The sequence below is a fragment of the Atractosteus spatula genome, chromosome 13 (assembly GCF_055471065.1).
Source record: "Atractosteus spatula isolate fAtrSpa1 chromosome 13, fAtrSpa1.hap1, whole genome shotgun sequence".
Lineage (NCBI taxonomy): Eukaryota > Metazoa > Chordata > Actinopteri > Semionotiformes > Lepisosteidae > Atractosteus > Atractosteus spatula.
This window is the reverse complement of record NC_142718.1, coordinates 6811889-6837184: the sequence shown is the minus strand read 5'-3', so window position 1 is coordinate 6837184 and position 25296 is coordinate 6811889. Positions and strand designations below refer to the sequence as shown.

The following is a 25296-nucleotide window of genomic DNA, read 5'->3' as shown; positions in this document are numbered from 1 at the left end:
ATCGTGAGTACATTTTGTAGGAAATCATTTTTTAAAATGAGCTCCGAGAAATCCATAGGCTTATGGAAAGTAGCAGAATGAATATGGCCAGAGGGCTAGAAAATTGTTACTCTGCTCCATCCTGCTGGAAAATGGAAATGGAGCACATGTGAATTCATGTTAATCAGAATTCCCTCAAGCTCCACCTTCCACCTACAGGCAACTTTGCATAGAAGACCCTTTCCCGGCCACGTGCTGTCCTGTTTCAACATACCATGAAACATGCTGCTTACAAGACAGAAACGTGTTAGCCTAGATAAGACATTATCTTCTTTTTTCCTCTCAGTAGCAGGAATAATGTCTTACTCGAACATGTCTATTTCATACATGTGTATTCTAAAAAAAAAGGACATTTCTCAGCAAAGACAAACGTGTACCTGAAAAGTGACATGTCCTCAAGTTTCTGAAGTGCATTTGTTGGCCAAAATACAAGGAATCAGCTGTCAAAGATCAGCAGAGTTACCCCCCTACAGCCTGCTCTTGTTAGACAGGGAAGGTTAGACCTGGTGAGAAATGACACAGATCACTAAGGAAAACTAAGTTGCTGTGGCGTTAGTGGACCAGTAGATGGCGCTCTTACCTCTGAAAGAGAAAAGAGTTCACGCTAATTGACTTTTCACTTGCCAGTCTCAGTAAAGTGCAGAAATAAGACAACTGGCAGCTCTCAAGTGGTGGGTCATGTCCTTAAATGAACCCCTTTGAGTAGGCAGTTCCCTTGCACTGTCAATAAGCCTTTAAAGTCCAAGTGTGTCCAAGGTCATGGGGTAGCCGGAGCCTATCCAGACAGGGAACGGGCACAAGGCAGTGTATACTCTGGACGGGACACTTGTCCATTGCAACACACACACACTCACACCAGGGCCAATTTTCCCAGAAGCCAATTGGATCGTGGCAGGAAACAGGAGCAGCTGATGGACCGCAGGAAGACCATACAAACTCCACACATAGCACCCCAGGTCAAGACTTGAACCCAGGGCCCCAGCAAAGTGAGGCAGCAATACTAACCACTGCACCGCCATGTCACCCAAAACAAAAGTGAGAAGATGGTATACAAACATCCCTGATTACATTAGAACAATCCTATACCAAGAAAGGAATCCAATACTTAAAATATACATGTTATATATTGAAAGTTTAAAAGCATGCAATACGGGACTCTAGAATTGACATTGGGTATTGAAAGGATTTAAAGAAATGCATTGAGTACGTGTAAACAAACAGTTTAAGCGTTATGCAAAACAGTACTTACAGTGTATCCAATGTCAGCCGTTTGTCTTTCTACATTTTGATTGTCAAAACATTGTGCATTGTAAAAAAACAAACGTTTAACAAACAGTTCCCTTTTCTTTCTTTCTGACTTTAATGAAAGGTACTGTCACTTTACCCCTGGAGCTGCATTCAGGCTGACTTCCCAAAATCACAGACACACCAAATAAATGACAGTAGAAATGACATTGCATTCAATGGCTTCAAATTAGCTCTAAAATAGGGTATTTAAGTATTCTACTTTGCAAAGCAATGAAAAATTCAAAGTGTTCCTCATTTTTAACCAGCCTTAAATTTAGACTACCGTTTTCTAAACAAGATTCTTCCCTGAAGCTTCCTCCAGCCTTTAATATTTACAGTATATTATATAACAAATCCGCATAATTGATCATAACCTATTATAATGTTCCTATCATTTCTGCACTGTTTCATTTTTTACTTTTTTTACCCCCACCTGTGCACACTTCACAAATGCTGCACTGCAAACTTGGAAGATAATGCTACTTCCACAAGAAACGGTACTCTTCCACTGTAGTGAAACACAAAGTTGCTCCAAAACACAGGGTTTTTGTTAGTTGGGCTACTGTTAGATAGAAGTTATAAACTGAAGAAAGGAGAGCAACCAGAAGTCAATCTTACAAAGCTGCACCTACTGTAATCATCATCACCACCAAATGATCTATGTAATCTGAACTCAAAAGTCTCCCTTCTTATTTGTCTCAAGCGCCCCTATTCCACCCATGTTTATTCCTCTCTGAATGTATTCCGTTATTCTTCTCTGAATGGGGCTCGAGTCTCCTCATCCTGTGGCCAGGAGGCTACCCATTAAGCAAGCAGGTTAAACCAAACACTTCTCACCAGGTATGCCAAGCATTCACGAAGCATTCAATCCTTAGATGTTGTTGCCCCTAGTGAACTACAGATTTTACAAGGTTTTGTATTATTACTTGCGAGGATTTGCTCCGTGTTCCAAAAAGCCCTTCGTCAACTTTTAAAATCTACACCAAAACAGTAAATATCCGTCTCTTGGACACACAAAATCGTCTCACCTTTAATTTTATTTTACAGGCTTGAGGCTCCAACAACAATAGAGATGTCAACATGCAGATCAGGGGTTACTGAAGCGCTTAACTACAGCAGTTTTAGACTTACAGTACAACACCTAGGAATGCACAAACAGAAGGAAAGCACAAGTACAAAAACCAGCAGCGTAAACCTACAAAACAAATATGATGGCAATTTAATTTTAACATATTTTCAACGTTGCTTATTTCAATAACATGCCGTAATAGACGTTTGTCTATTTTTTGTTTGCAAAAAAAAAAGTTTCCAAACGACGTATCAGCTTTTACAGACCTGTAAATATGGTTTCTTATTCAAAATATATTTTTGGACAACAGCTTTTGTATGGAGGTAAACTACATTAGATCTTTGAAGTTCACAAACGTACCAACGCGTATCATTCAGCTTAGTCCTGTACTTATGACAGTCCCTTTTTCCCTTATGACAGTCCCTTTTTCTCAACTTTTAGCTTTCTGTGACAGTTCACCTTGGAGTTTGATAATCTTAAACTGCTGTTAGATTGTATCTAATCCGAAAATTGAAAAACCAAGCTGTTTTAGTGTGAGGGTATCTTTCAGGCGACGTAAATAACCTCGATTTGTCCAACTTCCGAGAACACGTGACTTGGCTCGGTTGGCATTTATTTGAAAAGAGCAAGAACTGGTTTATTCAACTGTTTATATATAACTAAAAGCATTATATATACATACTTGCATGTATGCCTATATATGAGATTAAGAAAAAGCTTACTTCCATTATCCTAGCGTAAACGCGACTGCAATTAATTTAGTTGTTCCCCAAATCAGAAATTTTCACGGAACAAAAGACAGGTCAAGAACAATAGCACGCAAAGCACCTAGGTATTTATGTTAACATTATAAATAAACGTGTCTATAAATATAAATAACGTTTATAAATTATATTTTTAAAAGGTGCAACCTTTATAAAATATAAATAAACACGTTTATAAATAAACGTGTAGGAATCTAAAAAAAACGCGCAACTGTTTTAAAACATTTAAAATGACATGTAAAGCAAAAAAAAAAAACAACCTATATTGTTTCAATCTATTCAAGTTTATAAACATAACCACACAAAACAAACAATACTACGTGTTTCCTTACAACAGAAAAACTAAATAATTAGAAATAACTGTAGGGCAGCACAACAGTATTTGCTAACTGGAAGGCTTATAGAGAAGATCGGTTAATATTTTATACTGTGTGGAATATGAACATACATATTTAAACAAATGAGGGTACGAGCCCTTGGTTTCTATATATAACTTTGCTGCTCACACACAGCCCTGCGAGTGAAAACTGTGCTTTGCACGAAATCGGCGCTCCATCATTCCACATCAAGGCTCCCCAACAATGAAACAAAGAATGGACCGCTGCCCGTTACTCACCCTCGTCACACCGCAGCATCCTATATCAATGCATTCACAGCTCCGCTGTGCCAGCCAGCTGCCGTCCAGTCCCGCATCTTCCCCGGCAGAATTCGCTTTCCATTCTCCTCGAACCCAACTCTCCGTCCCCCCCCCGCCCCCCCTCCAAGAAACGCGAGCGTTTACACAAAGCCCCCTGGCTTCAACATTTATTTTTTTGATTAGCACGGCAAACCAATCAATGTCCGCGCACGCCCCTGCTCTCAATCCAGCTGCTTCGTTTCTCTTTCTTTCTTTTTTTTTTGGGCCAGTTAGTGTAGCAACTCCCCGTCTAACCGGGGGGATGCTCTCCACTCGCTCCAGGAAGGATGGAGATTACCTCACTGAGTTGGAACATACCACCTCGCTACAAACGTGGGGCTGACAGATTTATACTGCATGCACCTGTGCAGTTATTTCTTGAACGTGTGCTAACTTGAATTGTTGGACCTGTTCATTAAGGACGTGTTTAACAGTCTGTTAAGAGAGATGCGAAGAAGTGTTTATTTGCAGACGCGACTAGGGTGGGATCTGAAGATGCATACAGCATTTTCGGGGTTTTTTTTTGCGTGTTCTTTGACTTCACTCCAGAGAAAAGCAAACTATTTCCTCAGCGTCGCTCGAACAGTTTTGAGTGTTGCGCGAATTTTCATGGGAAGCTTATTCACCTCGCCTTTCAAGAGCTTCCTCGGACGGACTAACTTCGTGATTTAAAAAAAAAAAGTCGCAAATGATCTGAATGCGGAGAAGTTCCAGTACTATTGCCTGGGAAAAAAAAATGTTTGCAACGGGTGTTTGAAATGCAATGAAGCCGCAATTCCCAGAAGAGCCGTTAAGACCTTCAGAGACAGTAGCTAGAGCTGAGATAGTTGAAGAAAAGCAAATACGTCTGGAATCCCATCGTATCTAGGCTATTAACTTAGCAGAGAATCCCTTTGTTTGAGGTGTGTTTGGGGGGGGGAGAGCATACAGTAAGAGGCACAAAAAGCAAGAGATGAAGCCATTTGAAATATCTTGTGTGGTTCGGATCAGATGGGATTAATTCCAACAGCAAACTTGCTCCAAACACCCACCACTCTTTGCGTAAAGAAGTGCTTCATGTTCACCTTTCCAACCTAACAGCACTATTTATCGATTAGAATTTGTGTTCCCAGGTCCTCGTCTTACTTTTTGATCCTGGAGTAACTTTTTGGATTTACTTGATGGCTTAACTTAGATTAACGTCTTGACCTTTGTCAAGATCATTCCGAATCTTATGTAGTTGGATCAAGCCCCCTCATAATTTCATTCATGAATGAAATGTACGAAAGACCCGTATGTAAATGCCAGGTAAAGTGTTATGACCCACACTGAGCCCTACAATGGACCAGCTTTCTGTTCAGCGTGTATCCCAGCTTGCTCCCATTGCTTGCTGGGATAGTCTCCAGCTCCCTCATGACCCTGAATTGGTTGAAGCAGTTAGAAAATGAATGAATGGGTGGATTTCGGTCACTTTGGATGGTTGAGTCACAGGGGGTTGGAAACAGAACTGTGTAGGCAAGGTTCCCAGAATTAACCAGAACACGGCTCACCAAGCACAAGGTCTTTAAAGTCAGAGTGGCTTTCAAGAATAGGCTGATATCTGTATTTGTAAAGTACTGGAACATCTCTTTGAGGATACATTACAAAAGAAGTAACCTCACAATCCACTAATATGTTTAGTAATTTCCAATTAACTGGCAGAGGTCTATAAAGGCTCAACAACATTTATACAGTACATACAATAACGTTACAGTGCATGCATACTTACTGTATACAGTATGTAAGGTCAATATGCTTTTCACTACCTTTTAATATTGTTTCAGGCCAAATTGTTCGCCTGCTTGTTGTACTGTAACAATTTAATGGATTCAAATAAACAGCCAGTCAGGATGTACAGTATGTCCCAACCCTTTTTGCAAATTAAGAAATCAGATGATCGGTTTTGCTCAGATGAACAAAATAAATTAGCAAGAACTAGCCGAACCAGGTGCAAGACATGCAGGTAGATATTTGATCAAAATCAAACTTTATTTTAGTTACTACAGAGGAAAATGTTAAAATAATAACCTTTAACGACTGATTGCCTGCAAGAGGGAATATTACCCCTTTTCCATATACATGTAGAACTAAAGAGAGATCTTGGAGTTTACACGGCAATTATGCTTGTGTTGAGGAGTTAAACTGCAGATGGGAATGGTAGAATTTATCAAGGTCTTTCCTGGTAGCACACTAGGCGTAATGTTCTTTCTCTATAACTCACCCTACTGTCCTCATTTCCTGCTTTCCAATGACCAAAACTAAAACTAAATTCAACCACAGCTGAGTGGCATCTATGCTGTTCAACATTACAGCATCTGAAATAAATCCAGTTTGCTTGATGTGTGTTAGGAAATGATCTCCTAATTACAGCTCTAACAATACCATCAGAGGAGGAGATACATTCTTTATGATTGTCCATCACCAGATGTTTGTCACATAAAGGAGAAATAAAGAGGAAAACATTAATTTTCTGACATGGTCCCCTGTGTTGTCATTGTCACGTTTGTCGTCCCTCCCCCTTAAGGGCGCTCCGGTTCGTTCACTTTTTTAGTTGATTTTGTGCTCCTGCTCCCTGTTCCAGCCCACCATTAAAAGTCAAGACGTTCACTCTGTTCCGGGCTCTGCTCTGGAACACGGACGCCCGGAGGCTCGCCTATCACGGAGTCGCCCTACATCCGCGGCTCGGGAGGCATTCGTCTCCTAGGTGTCCTGAACCAGCCGAGCCCGGGACCTGGAGTGCCTGATTCCGTTCCCCCTTCTTCCCCCCGACCCTTCGCCGGATCCAGCTACGGTTTTTAACTTTGTCTCATCTGTCTACGACCCCTTGCCGGATTCTGCTCCGGCTTTTAACTTTGTTTTGTTCGTCTTGGATTTATCACCGGGCTCTGGACCTTCGCCTGCACTGGACTTCCCTTTGGACTCCCTTTTGGACCGTTCGCCTGGACCACGCCCCCCGGACCACCTTCGTCACGCCCCCCCCCCGGTTCCTCTACCAGCCCAGTTCCTCGTCTCCCCCCTGTGTGTGTTCACTCCCTTCCGGATTGTGTTGTCTGCAGAGGGTCCTGAAAGACGCTTCATAACAGTTATATGGATCCTTATGATTCGAGATAGCTCTCCGGTCCAGCACACTGAACCAAGAAAGTTAGTGAGAAAATACACCTGCATCTTCCAGCCATGAGGCAAAGAGAAAAGGACACAAACACACAATGTAAACAGCTTATTGATCATTTATGCTAATATTTACGACCAGAAAATACAGGCTGCCATTGATTAGCTGGGTGCAATCGTCTAAATCACAGAAACTCCCCATCACCCACCTTTATTCCCATGGTCTTTTTAAAAGCATAGCAATATAAGTGGATTGCCTACTCAATAATGCTGATGATGTAATTGTTGGGACTGCTGTATAACTCGTATGTGTGTTTGACCTCATTAAAGCAGAAATGACTCAATTATCTTTAGGGCTGGGGTTAGGATTAGCTTTACAGTTGGAATTAATGCTGATATACAAATAGTCACATAAACGTCACTAGTACTGACACTAATCCCATAATGATATAAATGTCCAGAATTAAACTATACTCAACTGGGAATCAATTTTTCAGTGAAAGCTTTTTTTTATCTAAAGGCAAATTGAGGACATGACTGCTACAATCTACAATATATCCTTTGTGTATGCTGACTGAAAGTGTTGCACCATGATTCCTCTCCTGTATTGTTGTAACGAAGCGTAGTTCTGGACCCTATGCATACAGTATAATCCGGAAGTAAGTGGAAAAGGACAATGGGGAGGAGAGGACAAGGAACTGGGCAGGTTGACAGACAGGGGGGCATGACGACAGTGAGCTGGTGCTCGGGGGGCGTGGCCATGGCGAACAAGTCCAAGGGAATCCAAGGTCCAAATCCAGTTGATCCATCCGAGATGAAAACAAGACACCAGGATCAAGTACAGGGATGGGGAATAAAAACGGGATGACGAGGCCAGGCACTCCGAGCCCCGGACTCAGCTGGGTCAGGATGCCAATAGGTGGCCTATGCCCTCAAGCCGCAGACGTAGGGCGACTTGATGGTAGGCGGGCCTCCGGGCGTCCATCTTCCAATGCAGAGCCGGGAATAGGGAGAGTGCCCGGCTTAAATAAGGAGGGGCAGGATTGGGGGCAGGTGCAGGGAATCAGCAAAATGTGAAAGAGCCGGAGCACCCTTAAGAGGAGGGATTACGATCGAGGCAATTGTGAAGAATCATCAGAAAACGGTACAGACACATAGTCAAATCAAATCAAATCAAATCAAAGTTTATTTATCAAATGCACAACAATACGGGTTGCAGCAGTAGTTGCTGGCAATGAAATGTCTTTTCTGCAAGCTCACAAAAATCACAAGAATCACAAGAATCACAAAAATCACAAATCACAAAAATCACAAAATTGAGGTTACGTTTTTTTAAATTGAATAAAACTCAATATGAGTAGAGCTGCTATGTGTCTATGTGCTATGTGTCCATGGTGTATGCAATATATACAAGTAGTGCAGTTACGCTGAGTACAATGAAAACTGTGTGTCCATGTAGCCATTACAGGTGATTTGCTAAAGGAGTTGCAGGTTGGCTATTTAGCAGTCTTATTGCCTGGAGGTAGAAGCTGTTCCGTAATCTGTTGGACTTGGACCGAATGCTTTGGTACCGTTTACCAGACGGTAGGAGGGAAAACAGTTTGTGACTGGGATGACTGGGGTCCTTGAGAATGGACCTGGCCTTCTTCAGACATCTAGCTGAGTAGATATCCTGGATGTTTGGTAGCTCACAGCCGGTAATGAGCTGCGCTGACTTCACCACCCTCTGCAGCACTTTGCGATCTCGGGCGGAGCAGTTCCCATACCAGGCTGTGATGCAACCAGTCAGGATGCTGTGTGGGCCAATGTCAATTTAAGAACCTAAGAACATTTACAAATGAAAAGAGGCCCATCTAGCCTGTTTGGTAGCTAGTTGTTAAATGTGCCACAGATCTCATTCAGCTGTTTCCTGCAAGAAACCCTGGTTTCAGTTTTAACAACATGGCTTGAATTATGCTGTACAAACACAGTCTGGATAAAAGCCTCCTTTTGGTTTTATAACGGTTTTACAAAATTAAAATGAAAGCACGAAGCAACGTCAAATTTGCATCAAGACCTCACCATCTCAGCAGTAAAATCTTGTCTGCAATAACCTCACCACTGGAAATAAGCTCTGCTGATTCATTGACTATTGTCACATTAAACACATCTGTGAGATGTGTGGCTCCAGGAAAGATGTTTTACCATAGAATGAAGATCTACCATGTTAAACCAAACATTAATCATGTAATTTGTCAATTAATTTTAGAACTAGCATACTCTGCGTACTTTACACAGGTTAAATTATTACAGCAGGTCTAGGCTTGCATCTGCTGTTCTGATATAATCAATTTAGCAGAAAATGCCTGCTTTGATCTTCAATGTTCAAGAATTAATGCTATCGTCAACTTTTATGTTCACATTAATTGTTACATTTGATTTTTGTTCACCTAACATGCTACTGATGTTTTAATTGCTATAAATTGAGTGGAAAAGATTACAGCCCACTCTAAAAAAGCCTAGCAAAAAATGAATGCGGATTACAGTAGCTGGTAATGCACTACAATGCACAGTGCCATGTACTGTCAGGAACATCTGTTGTCCAATATAATACATACAGATAAAGACATAACTGATAAGGATTTGTTAATGTTATTTACAGTATAACAGAGTAACAGAATCACTGATAAAGTGTCCAGCCATAATAGGTGTGACCATGTAATTATAGACCAATAAGTGTGACTTCTGTTATCTGTAAGGCTTTGGTAACTATAATTAGAACAAAACTAGAGGATTCCTTATACAGAAATTAGATCCTAGAGGTTAGGCCAGCATGGATTTGACTACCTTGTTTAACTACAACAGTAATGAACACACAGAGCATGAAACAATACAGATATTAAGACTTTCAGAAGGCATAAAAGATTATATATCAAGTGGCAGACAGATTATGGTGTATTTGGCTAGAGAAGTATGTGGTCAAGTACAGATAAGGGGTGAGTGCTAAAATTGGGATGATGCAAATAGTGGAGTACCACAGGGATTTATACTAGGACTGCCTCTTCCTAATTGATATCAATGATCTAGAATCCAGTATAGTCAGTAAACTATTCATGTTTGCAGATGATACCAAATTAGGAGCATTAGCAAACCCCATAGAGGCAGCAGAGGAATTGAAAAAGGTTTAGATAAGATTCAAGACTGGTCAAACACCTGGTAGATGATATTTAATGTTAATAAGGTTTTACATGCTTTTAGCAAAAACGTAAACTGCAAACACAAAGTGGGAAACAGGTAGGTTTTGTAATGACACACCATTTACATCTTCGGGACAATTTGGGGAAGCAATAAAAAAGGAAGACCAAATGTAAGGATATAGAGGAAGTGCAGAATTAGATTCAAGGGGTGTTACAGTATGTTAGGGCAGCACAGTGATGCAGGGGTTTGCTTGGCTTCTCAGAAATGATGGGTTTCCTCTGGGCGCTCTGGTTTCCTCCCACCACGGTCCAAAGACATACTGATAGGTTAAAAGGTTTTTGGGAAAATTGCCCCTAGGTGTGAGTGTGTGTACAGTATATCTGCCCTGCCATGTACAGGGATATCATTACCAGTGGCTTGCTGGGATAGGCTCCAGCTCCCCCTCAAGCCTGAATTGGAGGAAGTGGTTAGAAAATGGATGTATAGGTGATGGGATGTCTGTAAAACTGCCAGCATCCCGCCGCCAGAGGGCACCCAAACTGATAGTACGTACCTCATCCACTCTGGGGAGGCGTAGGTTAATCAGACCTCATTAACCCATCACCACACCTCCCCTCCAGCCTACTTAAACCCTGCTCCCTTTTTCAACCTTGCTCAGTATTCACTTTGAGAGCTACAGTACATGCCTTGTTTTCCATGAGATACTCTCTGCTTTCCCTTTTTGGCCCATGGACTTTTGCCTTATCTTTCTACCATGATTTCTGGAATCTCTCTCGGATACTTATTGTAACGGGAGCCAGTCAGAATGGCTGAGTGATCAAAGGCACTGTGATTAGGTCACACAAATGAAAGCCGTCTGGAAAAGCATAGACTTACTATCAAATGAAATAACACTTCATTTATGCATGTATGCTCATAGAGCAAGGACTATGAGAGAAACAATAACTAATCATTCTGAACAATCATTCATGACTGACAGATACACTTGTGTGATTCTGACAGTTGCTAATAGCACTAAATCACCTCCTATCTATAACCCATTAACATTCTCAATAATGAGGCGATTTAGCCTGTTGAACGTCAAGCAAGGTGAAAATCAAGAAAGAAAAACAGAAAGGAGTTGTGGTGTTTTGTACGATCAGTTATAGTGGTACAACAGCTCAGGTGGGCTTTTCAGCAGTGCAGTCGAGCCCTCTCCAATGAGTCAAGGGTTCGTGTAGACCAGTGTGATGGATGACAGCACACGAGGCACAGATTTGCAGAACAATACGCAAACTGTTGTGACAACAGACCAGTCAATGTTCAGTCACTTCAGAATTCCCATCCCACTTGTAGGGATCGATGGCGACCTGACTTCACGGCTTTATGATGATCAGGTCCTCTGAAATATTCCCTACATTATACCACACAACAGTAATGCTGGAGACATGTTGCATATTGTTTTGGGGCAAAATAACGAGATCAATAAACATTAAGACCCATCACAAAACTACAAGAGACAAACATTTCCTCGTGAATGCCACATTTTGCAAATCCAGTTCTGCAACCTATTCTGTTTTTGTTCCTTTTCGTGTACTGTAGATAATGTCTGCTTACTTTGGCAAGCAGTCTTCCAAGGTTTTTTTTACAGATGATGATTGAACGGATTGCATTTTTTTTGAGGTACAGTAAAGTGAAAGTTTAGGTGGAACAAAGAACAGAAGAATATTGTTCAAGAAAATTAATTTAAGAACAAGCCCCTGGAATACCTTTTTTTCTCATTGAGCACTCAGGAAAGAGAACAGAAGAATTCTGTAAGTGTATAGTGCCATCTACAGTTGGAATGAGATCCTTTCTCTCATTTGTTTCCCGTTTCAGCAAATTGAAAAGCCTGGTGTTATACAAAGGAAAAATAAAACTCATTTCTGGTTTTCTTTCATTGTAAGTTGTTGGTGTGCAAATGCTGATATATTTTCATTTTTGTCCGAGTTTCTGCCTGATGCAAACAATGGAAAAATGCTGCATTGACCCCTGACCTATTCTAAACAACCCAGAAAAACTACTGTGTACTGTAGATTTATACTGTAGATAGGACAAAGCCAAGTTAGATTAAGGGGGATTTCACATCACCCAAACTTTGCTTTTTGGTGCTGTTCTTTAATGATACTATGATTACACAAAATAGACTCAATCATTTCTAAAGGTAGTAAGGCAAAGATTTCATCAAAGCTAAGTCAGGACCTCGGTTTTACGTCTCATCCGAAGGACGGCGCCTTTTTACAGTATAGTGTCCCCGTCACTATACTGGGGCATTAGGACCCACACAGACCAAAGGGTGAGCACCCCCTGTTGGTCCCACTAACATCTCTTCCAAAAGAAACATTGTTTTTTCTCCAGGAGGTCTCCCATCCAGGTACTGGCCAGGCTCACACCTGCTGAGCTTCAGTGGTCTTCCAGTTGTGAGTTGCAGGGTGATATGGTTGCTGTCTTAATCCTAATTTCCCATTTTATAATTGTACCATATTCTCTTAGAGAGAAAGTAGCCTTCTACACTTAAAAAAGAGCTCTTACACATTTATATTTCACATGTTAATTTTTAATATCAGCTTTATATAGATGACAAAACATTGTATTGATGGCAAGAAGTAGGCTCAAAACAAACTAAACAACTACTTGCATTTGCACTCCCGAAATGCAGTACATGTGCAAAAAATAACACAAAAACATGACTCAACAAGCCAGACTTAATACCAATAATAAAATAAAAGGAAGGAACCAAAAACAGTTTTTTCAGGATTCTGTACAAAATAGTTATGTACTGTATATGAACATGAAAACAAATCCAAAAGGAAACAAAACGCCCGATCCTTCAGTCGTCTTCAAAGTCTAATTTAAGAGAAACACCAAAAAATATAGTCAGCTATACCAGGCACTTTCCCTTGCAACAGAGCTCGCTGTATCACCTGCAAGTACACATCTAACACCACACTCATTCAAGGCCCCTCAGGACAATTCCAGATCACCCAGATGCCACCCTGTACCTCCAGCAACCTTATTTACTGTATCTCTTGCAGTAAATGCCCAGCCATCTACATTGGAGAAACAGGAAGGAGACTCAGGGACCGCTTCAGAGAACACGTCAGGGCTGTGAAGATTAAAGATCTCTCCAAGCCCACTGTTTCTCATTTCACCGCTGACAGCCATGACCACTCTAATCTCTCCATCTGTGTCCTCAAAGATGGTTTTCCGAACTCCTACATCAGAAAGACTACAGAAACTAAAATTATCCTGCAGCTAGGATCACACCTTCCCCCTTCTCTCAGCGACAGGCTACTTTTCTTCTAAATTCTCTCTATTCATTGTAGGTTTCATTTCACACCTCTCTTCACCTATCCTGACTTCACATGACCTGATTGGCCACTCTGTCTGTCCCCTGCTCCCACCTCTCACTCCTCCTCTCTCCCAGCTTTTGTTCTCCTGCTGCATTACCTTTGCTTACTGCCCTGTCTTTCTCACACCTGAAGAAGGCTCCACGGCTGAAACATTGTGTTTTGTTTTCTTCTCTTTTCAGCGTGGAATAAACCTATTACTTGTTCCTCTGCAGCTTATGCATGCTGATGCAGCTACCCACCTGAACTACTACAAAAAATATAGTCTTCCACTAACTACAGCTCACACATTGACTAGGGCTAACTGAAGTGCAGATGATTCTACACTGTCAAAGTATATTTCTAACCCTACTGCCCAGAGAGATAATGTACCTTGACAGGAGGTTAGAGTCCAATTTCCTGAGCTCCCTGCACTGGGCTCTACACTAGGAATGCAGCCAAGATCTGCATCATGGGAAACGGCATAATTCACAGTAACTGCGATAAATGTGAAGGCAATCATCACATAACAATAAAAAGTAGTTTGTTTATGCATATTGTAGGAGTGGTAAAGGAATAGCTTTCAGCTATCTATAATATAAATAAAAAGCTAAGTATTGATCAATTTCTATCTGAAATAAAGAAACTAAAATCGTGAGCAAAAATTCCACAAACAACAGACACAAAGTATGACAAAGAGAATAAAAGTACAAGCTAAAGCAAAGCATAGACAGAAAATATTCAAAGGTACACCAACACTTCCAAAGTTTAAAATCATGTGGTATTCTGTGTTTCTGTTTTTTAAAAATGTTGCATTGGTTTATGAAACCCGAACTCTGCAGCTCACTGGATGATTGATGTTTTACACATGATTGGATGGACAATTCATCATTTAGAACAGCAGCCACCTTATATGAAATCCACTTAACTGTGTAACAATTTTTTTCTTCAAAATTGTGACAAATATTTGAATGCATTTTATTTTTTTCTATTGTTTAATTATTCAACGTTCATATTCTTTCATGTATCCTACAGTTTTAAGGAGAAAACCCAGGCAGAGAATATTTAACGTGACTTCTTCTCCTGTACTGTATTACTAGCTAGATGGGATCCTAGAATCGTTATATGATTGTAACAATGGGAATGGCATACTGTACCATCATGGAGGTTTGCCCTGCTGCCTCACAGCTCTTGATGCCTGGAGATCTTTCTGTGTGCAGCTTGCATTTTATGCCCTGGTTTATGCCTAGGTACTATGTTTTCCCCCCACTTTCCACAGACACACTGACCCTTACTTTGACTCTAAAGTAATTGTTAGACATCACTAGATGGGAATCAAACCATCAAGGAAAATCTTTCTTACTTTTCCTGACCTGATGTTCTGCTCTTAGTAAACAAAAGTTTTGGTGGTCTGTGTGTTTTAGGTTAAAACATTTAATTAAATGTGCTGAAAACCTCTTTATAGTGTAGATTAAAAATCGGTAAAAGCTTGGTAAACTTTAAAACCACATTCGTCAACATTAAGACTACATGTGTGTGTTCAAGTTAATATCTGCTTTGATACTTATTACTGTCCTTTTACTTTATGGAAATTGTGTTTTTAGATTGCTTTGCCAGCACTCATTGCATTGCTATATACAACAATTTGTCCTAATTAACTGCTTTCAAACTGGTTTTAGTTAAAAACTGAATTGACTCAGATATACAGGACATGTATGTCTTGAACTACACAGTGATGAAAATGAAACAGAAATAAAATCCAGCAGCCAAAACTCCTAATCAATTCCTAGTAACCTTAAAAAGCTGATAAGACTGTTCCCAAGTATGAAAGTTCTAAATACAGGTATTATATGTCAATTAGCAAATGATAGTTTAATCTACTGTAGTCACTGCAAATATGCTTAACAAAGCAACTGTATCAGAACATCAGCCTTTTGCTCCACACAAATCCAATTTCCGCATTTAATTGTACTTTGTACTTTAGCATCAGTTGGGTTTTGCTAAAGTTGAGGTTTTAAGAACAAAACCTATCACAAAAGTGTTGACTGGAGATGAAAGAATGTGTGGATACTTGGATTACAATTTACAGTTCTGCTGTAATCTGTAATCTGTAAAGTTAACAGTAATGTCCCATTACATGTCCCTCTCTTACCCACCATTTCCCATGTCTTTTGCATACAGAAGAGCTCTACAGCTGCTCTCACGCTCTTCCTTTACTTCCTGGAAACAAAGTGCAGGTTGATGGAACCCCCAGGGATCATGAGCGTGCGGGTTTTGGGCTCCAGGACGCCCGACCCCACTTCCGGTTGAACCTCAAAGTGCTGCATCAGCTGGCGAGATAAGAGTTGTGTCACCAAACCACAGCCATCAGCTAGAACACGATACGCGCATAGTTGGCATACCTTGCAGTTAACCATATAAAAAAAAACTCTTGTTCAAGCTTAAATAACAAATCACTAATGAACGTCGAGGGTTTGTTTCTGATTTCTCATGCCTGGCGAACAGTAAAAACTAGAAGTGTCAAACTAAATAACTGTACTGTGCAAGCTCTTTATTAATATCAAATTAATAGTACTAAACTATGACAAAACTATTTTGGCAACGGCATTTGTATTTAACACACCCATTCCAGCGAACTGTAATTATGGTCTAATGAATCAATGTAACAGACAAACACCAATCTGCAATTCTGCAACAGAAGGCTTTTGCAAAAGCAATAAATCCTTTAAAGCTTTTTTTTTTACTGCTCTCTTCTGCAAGTTCGTTTCCTTGCAATGAACTCTTTTAACCTTGACTTATCTGGTATGTGTCTTTAGGCCAACAAGTGTTATATAACTTTCAGTTAAATAACCTACCCGTGACAGTGCAAAGTACATCTCCAGCTCGGCCACCCTCTTGCCCACGCAGGCCCGGACTCCCACCCCAAACGGGATGGAGCTGTAAGGGTGGTGCTGGTACCTCTCTCCTCCCCTCAACCAGCGCTCGGGCAGGAACCTCTCGGGATCCGGGAATTCGGTCTCATCATGGCTGGCAGCATAGTGGCAAAGGTGAAACTGTGTCTGTTGCCAAAAGGCAGATATACAGTTAGATAAGCACCTGCAGGTGCATTATAATGCACAGGAAGGGCAAACAACCGCTGAAATTAACAGCAGCACAAGGACAGAAAGGAAAGAAGCCTCTCAGCAGTCAAGTGACAGGTTTACAGCAGGGTGAGAATGAATAAAGTCACGATCACGCACACAGAATAGCACACACTGACACTTCAAGAAATACAGTCCAACTGACACATGCCAAACATCCCAATGGACAGCAATGTGCAGTACTAGGGCTTTCATTCAGGGAATTCAGGGATAAAGCTGTAGAAAGACACAGGCCAAGAAATTGCGTAAAACAGTTCAAAGACCCTTAATATCTCTTTAAACATGGTAAAGGATGTGGAAGGCATCCAGACACTGCCTAGATCAGGTTACCCCTCCAACATAAGCAGTCTGGCAAAGAGAAAACTGATGTTATGCCACTATAAGCCCAACAGCAACTTCACAAGATTTACAGAGCAGAGGCTGAGATGGGAGAAAATGGTCACGAGTCAGAAATATTCTGGACACGTCCATACATCTTGTATGAAATCGGGGGGAAAAAAAAACCCATCTCAAATCGTGCATGGGCCAGACAAGTCAAAACTGGAAACTTCTGTTACATCTGATGCAAGCCCAACACAGTTCATCACTCTGTCAAAACATTCCCTGTTGTCAAGCACAACGATGGCAGCATTATGGTATAATTGTATTTGTCATCAGCAGGGACTGAGAAGCTGGTCAAGACTGATGGGTAACCCAGACAGAGCAAAGAACTGGCAAACCTGCTCCCAGTCAAAAACTAGGACAAAAAAATCACCTCTCAGCACGACAACAATCCAAAGTACAAGGCCAAAGCAACACTAGAGTGGCTTAAGAATAAGAAAGAACTGTCTTTGAGTGGCCAAACCTCCCCAACCTGAATCCTGAACCTATGAAAAGACTTGAAAACTGCAATCCCAAAAAGTTAATGGGCTTGAATACTACGATCAACATTTTAATTTTTTCTCTTTAGTTTTTCTGACATTTGCTGTAGCTTATCCTACCCTAAGAAGCTTCCAGTTTGAGCATTTGAGTTTTGAACAAAATATAAAGTTTTGAAAGAACTGCATATACAGTATATATACATCATTGGTAATTTCTCAAAATGGGACATCATAGGAAGTGTCTGAAAACTTTTGCAAGGCACTGTACAGTATTTACATGGGGAGCTATAAGCCCGTATGAACTGGGAACTCAGGTGCAGGTTAGAATTATACAGAGTCAAATCAATTCTGATGCAATAACTTCTCTACTCACTGCTAAAGACTGGAGGGGGTTGTGCCCCCTGGTTACTGAGGAAACATGATGTTCCATCACCAGGGTGTCACACTGGCGAATCTGCAGTATGGAAATGGCGACCGCTATATTAGTCAGGTTATTGGTATGAATGGTGTCATGGATCACTAACACATTAGATCAAAATCAAAAACTGACATTTTCCCGTCAGAATGAATCCGCAATATTTCTGATCTGTGACAGATTTATGGTTTGTGTTCAACCAGACAAAAATCATACTCCAGAACTAACTATGTTTGCTTTTGAAACCTCAGGCTCAGGTTATTCATCAACACCTCGTTCTACCTCAAATTCCAAATTGCAAATGATTTTGCATTCTGTCGTGTCTGTGGTTGGCTTGACTTTGCTACATTTTTCTCCTCGTTGTAGACCAGAACAAAACTGAGTGTGTGTGTGAGAGATCTGGCTGCTTTTGAATTGCCCCTGTAAACTATTTTAAGAGGAAAAAACTGCTGCAGTTTAACCACAAAAAAGTAAAAGTCATCTTGGGGTTGTAGCTTCTACAATAGGAAGATTTTCTTCTCTTTACAAGGTTGCATACGGGATGTTTGTATATCTATATAAAAGTGGTCTCCCAGCTCTTAAATAACCCTTTCGAACTCCTTTTCACCTCAGAATCATTGTCTGATTAATTCGACTCCTAACAGGAGATCTTCCCATCTCCAAAGACTTCAGCTTTAATGTCTGATTTACACTGGGACTTAGATATCATAGACTGCATTTATGGCCCCATAATTCAGTGGAAATGCTGTTTTAATCAAGAAACATTCTCAAAAACCTCCCTTGTCATCAATGATGTGGCTGTACGAGTGGTGAAGTCCTCTACATTTTTGGGAATTATAATCTGCAATATCCTTAAATGGGATATGAATATCACCAGTATCACAAAGAATGCACCAACAGTAAAATTTTGGTTATTCTTAATCAATCCTGATACAGGTTTACAGAGCTATCAATGAGAGAATGATTTGTACAATTCCAGAGCAAAGAAGTGGGCAGGAATGATTGCTAATGACGCCCTCCCCCCCTACCCAGGTTACCACCTGTTTCATAAACTTCCCCCAGGAAGACGCTACCAGTCTATTAAAACCAGAACTACTGATATTTGAACTTAATCTTAATCTTAATTCTTTCCTATGCTCATTTTTGTTTAATCAGAATTCCTAGTCATATGTGTGCTGTCTTAATGATGTCTATTGTCTTGTTTGTATATGGTACAGTATATGTAAAATGTTTCTGCAGCATCAAATATACCAGAGTAAATTTCTTGTTCATGAAATGTTTGGTGCATATTCTGATCTGATTCTGATCAGCTATTTATTGGCTTTGATCCTTCTGTTAATGCTAACAGACATTTTCAATGAGGATGATCTTAGCTCGTTCAGTCACAACATGAGCCTCCAGGCTTTCCTGAGGGCATCCCCCAAGAGGTGAAGTTTACCGAGGTCTGCTCTGTTTGATACAAGGGGTAATACAAGGGACTGGTTTCTTTGTAACGCAAGCTTAATATGGTCCCTTAGCTACTAACAAACTTGAATGTTTCAGATGAGACCATTTTCAAAGACAGTATTTCGGATAAATCATAAACTGCCTCCTACTGTGTGAATGATTCACTTACATTTTCTCCACAGAACATTTCTCCTTGTTCTCCAAGTACACCCTGTTCACAAGGTGCACTGAACATTTTATCTGTTCTTCATTACAAAGAGATATTACCAGTTCTCACTTGGCACTCTTGCTAGATGGTCTCTGATCTTGGCATCCCACACTGTAAACCCCTCTTCAAAACCTAACATCAACCTCAAATTTGGTAGGCATCATTCTACTGACAAGAGAAAAAGCCTCCAAATGGGACTCCTGCTTTAAACCAAATGACTGCCCTCATTGTTTTTCTAGAACCTTCTGCCTAGTGCTGTAGTAAGAACTTATTTTGGAAGTTTACATGTTACAGTTTCAGTTTAAAATGGGTCAGAACCTACTTGGTAAAACATGTGCTAAACTGTATCAATAATTACTTTGCACTCTCTAAACTGCTAAAATGAGGAAGGCCTTATCGAAATGGAATGCAAAGTTTCAGAACTGCTAACAACTTTCTGCTTTTGTACAGTGTTTAAAGAAGCAAAGCAGTAGAATCTGAATCTGAATCTGTGATGGCTATTTTTTTAATTTTGTGCTCAAAGTACTGTACAGTAACTGTGAATAGGATTAATGGAAAACAGTATTTCTACTTCAGATATTTTTACTAATTGACATATCAAAAAGACTTCACCTTTTAGAATCTGACCTTTTGTATTATAGAAAAAAAAGAAATATGTACTCATATTGCAGGAATACCTCCCTGTTATATAACAATATTTACCGTCTACACCTGTGTTGAATGTACCCATGTTGAATATTCTGATGTTATTAGCTTGTCAAATGATTGTATTATACAAGGTGGGCATATACTGTTTTATTAGACACAAACTAATCAGTTTTATGCATCTCAACATGTGATATACAGGGGGTCTCCATTTAACATTTTTAATTGGGGACTGTAAAACGGGAACTTTAAGCAGGGAATAATTTCCCCGTAAGAAATAACAAATAGGGATTAATGGGGTTTGATAGGATGGGAAAATTCCCTTGAGGATGTTAGTTGCAACATATTTCTTTCAACAATAATAGGAACCAGGACATGATGACATAAATCTACAGCAGTGTACACCTTTTCCGTGTGTAAACTGAATAATTACCATAATGACCCATTAAGTTAATGACAGACTTACACTTAATGTTAAATTAAAATTAGCCTTGTCTGAAATGTTTTAACAACACTTAGAATGTGAAAAATAACAATGAATGACAAAGAGCTAGTGTGAGAGAGTGTGAGTAACAGACATTAAAAATGATGTTCTTTTAAACTTTTAAGAATTTAATGCATAGTGTATAGATAGCACAAGAGAAGTTGTCTCTGCCTGCAGTCTTAATAGCAGTGTAGGTCTGTATTGTTTAAGGAGGATTATGAAAAAATTGCAGTGATTTTGTTATGGATTGGATTTAATTCACGAAAGACAGATCCCGAGTAGATATTAGCATTTTTACTCAAGTATGTATTTTTGCATTTAGTTTTGATACTCCGGAGTCATTGTGGGGTTGTTTTACAGTGTTGTATAGTGTTGCTTAAAGTTGGAAGCTGGGCACAAGAGGTTAAGTCTTGTAAGGTACACCAGTAGGTGTCCAAGGACACATGGGTCATATTTCTTCCCATTAAAGGCAAAGCCTGGCCATATACAGTGCGAATGGATGAGCCCCGTTAAGTGTGTAAGGGTGTCCAGGTGAAATAAATGGACAGTTTTAGACAATAAAGAGAAGTGGAGTCTTCAACAAGAATTCGTTTGTTCCGGCTCTTTCCGTTGGATTTGATCCACAGGAGACAAAGAGGAACTGAAGAGACTATTGCCTCTGTGTGACGAACTGGCGTTTCGGACTGAGTAGGCGTCTCTGAAAGGGGACCACCAGCACATCACAGGAGCCCAGAGGGGATCCGCAAGCAAACCGTGAGAGACCACCCAAACACATGTAATCAGGTGATATGCTGGCTGAGAGACACAATATGTAACTCGGTTGTCAGCATTCGCCACACCGATTCACACCAAAGAAAAACCTGAACGGGCCTAAGATTTTTTTTCCCAGTGGCGCCCAGTTCCCATCTGGCTCTTCGAGAAACTGGGGAGTGCACCCTGATTCTTCAGTCTGATGAAAATCTCTTTGCAGGTGGCTGGGAGCCCAGATTCAGAGTTCAAAAACAGTTTTTTACTGACCAACTTTCACGTCACAACAGGCCATAAAGAAATTGTTGTTCAAGGAATATCCTTGAATCAATAACTTAGTACTAACTGCATGGGCGCTAATAGCATATTTAATTTATTACGGACTTTAAGAAAATACTTGATTACACATATTCAGAACAGAAACATTTTGTATATAATGTCTTGATATAAGCTAAGCTTCATCACGCATTTTTCTGTGATCTATCTGTTTATGGCCTTAGTTTGAAAAGGAAGTCTAAAAAACTGTGTCGGCACTCTGAAGCTATTACAGACATTGGTGCAATGTTCAGGCATGAAATGAACTGAAAAAACCCCGTGTGGATTCCCAATGTTAGCTTAGGGCATAATGGCAAGAGTACAGTGAAGCTGTTAAACTCTAAGTCATTAGCCAACTGCATCAATTTCATCACATCATGTAAAATATCTGAAGCATCCGAAATGCCAAAATAATTCAGTTTTCAAGTCCATTTTGTTTTCTTTTCACATGCTTCTGCTGCAATGGATAGTGCAAATCTTCTGCAAAAAGTTAGTTTCCACTATTTTAAAACATACCTGTTTGCCTAGGCCTGCCAGCACAGTTTATTTTACAGGCAGCAAGATGGTGTCCCAGCGCACCCTAAATTAATATATATCAAGGTGTCTCCCACTCAAAACAATGGGAAGGTAATACTGTCTAAGCTTTCAAATGTCCAATCTTAACATTGCTTTGCTACATCTAAATATGGATAATAGGAAAATTTAGACAATTCGCTGTCCTTTATTTATTATAAAGTAAATCGTTACTAATCCTAATTTCTCCTCAGGTAAAGGAGAACGTCTTACTTTTGCATTATCTGGGCCAGTTCAAAACATTTCAGAGAACACCCCCCAGGACCCTACCTTCTTAGGGAACCAGTAGTCATCCACAATAACTTCATTTTCTACGGTTAGTCGACCATTTCCTGGAACCACGGGGTACAACCTGAAAAAAAAAATAGCTATCATCACCAAAAATGTTTAAAAATCACAGTAGTGTAACTCGCACTACAGTACATTTAGTGGTCCGTCATCAAAAGTGTTAGGCATTCCGGAAAGGAGTTCATGTACCAGAGGTCTCACAGCCCTGCAGCTGTTCGCCGTTTTCACAGGAATTTGAGAAAAGTTAAATGCTGCTGGTATGGAAAGAACTGGTGAATTTTCATCCCAATTCTAGGTCAAGAGAAAGTTTTCCTTAAAAGAACTCTTCCTCTGGGAGGCAGAACTACATGTCTAACAATGCTGCTACCACCATGCTTGACGGTAGAGATGGAGTTGACTGACTATAGTACAGTTTGTTGAGTTTGCGTCAGATATGACATTTTGCATTTAATTTAGAAATTTCCAGATTAGTTCTGGTTGACCACAAAATCTTTTGGCACATTTGCAGTATCAATTTGATGCTTTATTGCAAATCCCCATGCGGGATTTGAGATTTTTTTTCAGTCCCATACAAGAACCCATTGTGAAGTTACCAGGATGTTGTCGACCTATGGCTATTTTCTCCCATCTCAGCCACTGAACTCTCTGACACTTTCAAAGTTGCCATTGGCTTCACAATGTCATACGTACTGTTTCCTTCTTGCCCAGCTGCTAAATTTGGAGGGACAGTCTAAACTAGGCAGTCTATGTGCTGTCAGTTCTATATACTAAGAGTATATCTTTGAAATATTTGTATATTTATTGTAAACCATTACTAACCCTAGCCCTGCTCTTGATGTGTGCCTTTTTACAACTTGATCCCTTAATTGTTAAAAAAAAACAAAACAATTTGGTCTTCATGGTTGAGTGATTGAAAATCACTTCCTTACCGAGAGACTCGATAGAGATAGATGTTGTGAAATCATGAGAATCACTGTTATTGCACACAGACATGTACTGTGTTGCCCCAGAGCAAAACAGTGTAATGCACAATGGAAGAGTGTTATTTTCTAAAGTAAAAATGTTTCTGATGATGGTCATGCAAGAGAAAGGATACAAATAGGCTACCGGGAGCAATTTATTGCATAAACTGAGGAATACAAGCAGAGAGGGAAGAAAACAAAAACACTCTAAATAAAACCGCCAGCAGTTTTGACAGATCTCAAACAAGTCCTACTGTCAAGGAATAGCATATTAAAGCATTAATATGGGATTCAAAGGGTACTCAATGAATCTTAATAGAAAAGAAAGATATATCCATTTACCTGATACAGATGTATCAGGTTCTAAGACTAAAAAAAAACAGCATCTAAATATTACAGGAAAGTTCCTTTACAACAAGAGAGCAATACATATCTATTACTGTCTACAGACTTTTTTACTCCTGCTATTATCAAACATTAGATCATACATATCAATCATCAGATTGTATTCAGTCTTGATACCGGAGTCAACTGTGGATGCCAAAAAGACAATACATTTCTAATATTCCAAATTATAGAAAAAGGTCCTTCTGTTATTGATAAAGGAAACTATGAGATTGGGAAAAAGCTCCTGGAGTTCTGGATTTACTTGGAAAATACACTATCTTCTTGCTCAACAATCTGACTACCTCTGCTAATTACAGTACATAGCATCTAATGGTCCTGGGTCTTTTTGCTGGCACACAGAACAGTGAGTGGTGGACTGCCTTTACAAGACTCACAAGAAGTGTGTGATGTTCAGATATTCCTGTTCTCCCCCTTACTTCACCTTCTCCTGTATGCCACTCACCCCTCCCTCATGGGAGGTATGGTTTATGAAAGGGTCACTAGCAGATGTGAGTTAGTGACAACTTGTAACAAATGAACCCCGTTAACCTTCTTTGATCATTTGGAGTTTCATATTACTCTGAGGAAATGTTGCTGCTAAATTCAGCTAAATCCACTCTGCTGTATGAATGAGGACCAGTGTGTGCTGGAATAAAGTAAATTACATTTAATTGAGTTACTAGTTTAACCACATATCTGTAAAAACAAACACAGAGGCTAATACAGCAACTAATAAGAAAATCCCATTACACGATAGCAACTTCTAAACATAGTCTGATATAAATAGACCCTGGTTGTTTCATGTGTACAATTAAGACCTCTTAAGAAAAGGTTCAAGTGATTTTTCTCCGTGGCCTACCTCAGGATCTCCTTAATGATGGCCTTCAAATATGGCATTTTGGAAAGGTCATCTGTAGTGGGAACCTGGAGCCCAGGGCAAACAGAGGTGATTTCTTGGTACAGACGATCTTGAACGCGCTGGTCTCTGGCCAGGTGGTACAGAGTCCAGGACATGGTGTTTGATGTCTGCAAGTCAGAATAAAAGTAAAAAAAAAAACATTTCCATTAATAGGAGGAATTGTAGGAAAAGAGAAACACTAGTTTAAGACACTATCACCCATTTAAGGCCACATCCGAAAATACGATCCCATATAATGTTTTGTCTGACAACCCACACTCAACTTAAAAATAACAAATATTGCAAAGACCAGCTGAAAGTCACATGGAATTGCAAATCACATGCAATCATAGACATGACTCATGGCAGCTTCACCTAAGCTTCTGGCACTGTTACAAAAATCTGTTGATCCCTTCTATTAATGGTAAAAGATTGATTTGGAA

At 40.0% G+C, this 25296-nt stretch overlaps 1 protein-coding gene across 1 annotated transcript in view; it reads right to left on the bottom strand.

Moving 5' to 3' along the window:
* Positions 1-12702: 12702 nt before the first annotated feature.
* cyp27a2 (cytochrome P450 family 27 subfamily A member 2) overlaps positions 12703-25296 on the bottom strand; it is a 39760-nt gene continuing 27166 nt past the window's right edge. Inside the window, exons 6-9 of the mRNA XM_088931368.1 lie at positions 24815-24981; positions 22589-22670; positions 16341-16544; positions 12703-15815 (exon numbers count right to left, since the gene is read on the bottom strand). Of these exons, the coding sequence (XP_088787494.1) occupies positions 15699-15815; positions 16341-16544; positions 22589-22670; positions 24815-24981 (570 nt within the window). The 3' untranslated portion in view covers positions 12703-15698. The remainder of the gene's footprint in view (positions 15816-16340; positions 16545-22588; positions 22671-24814; positions 24982-25296) is intronic.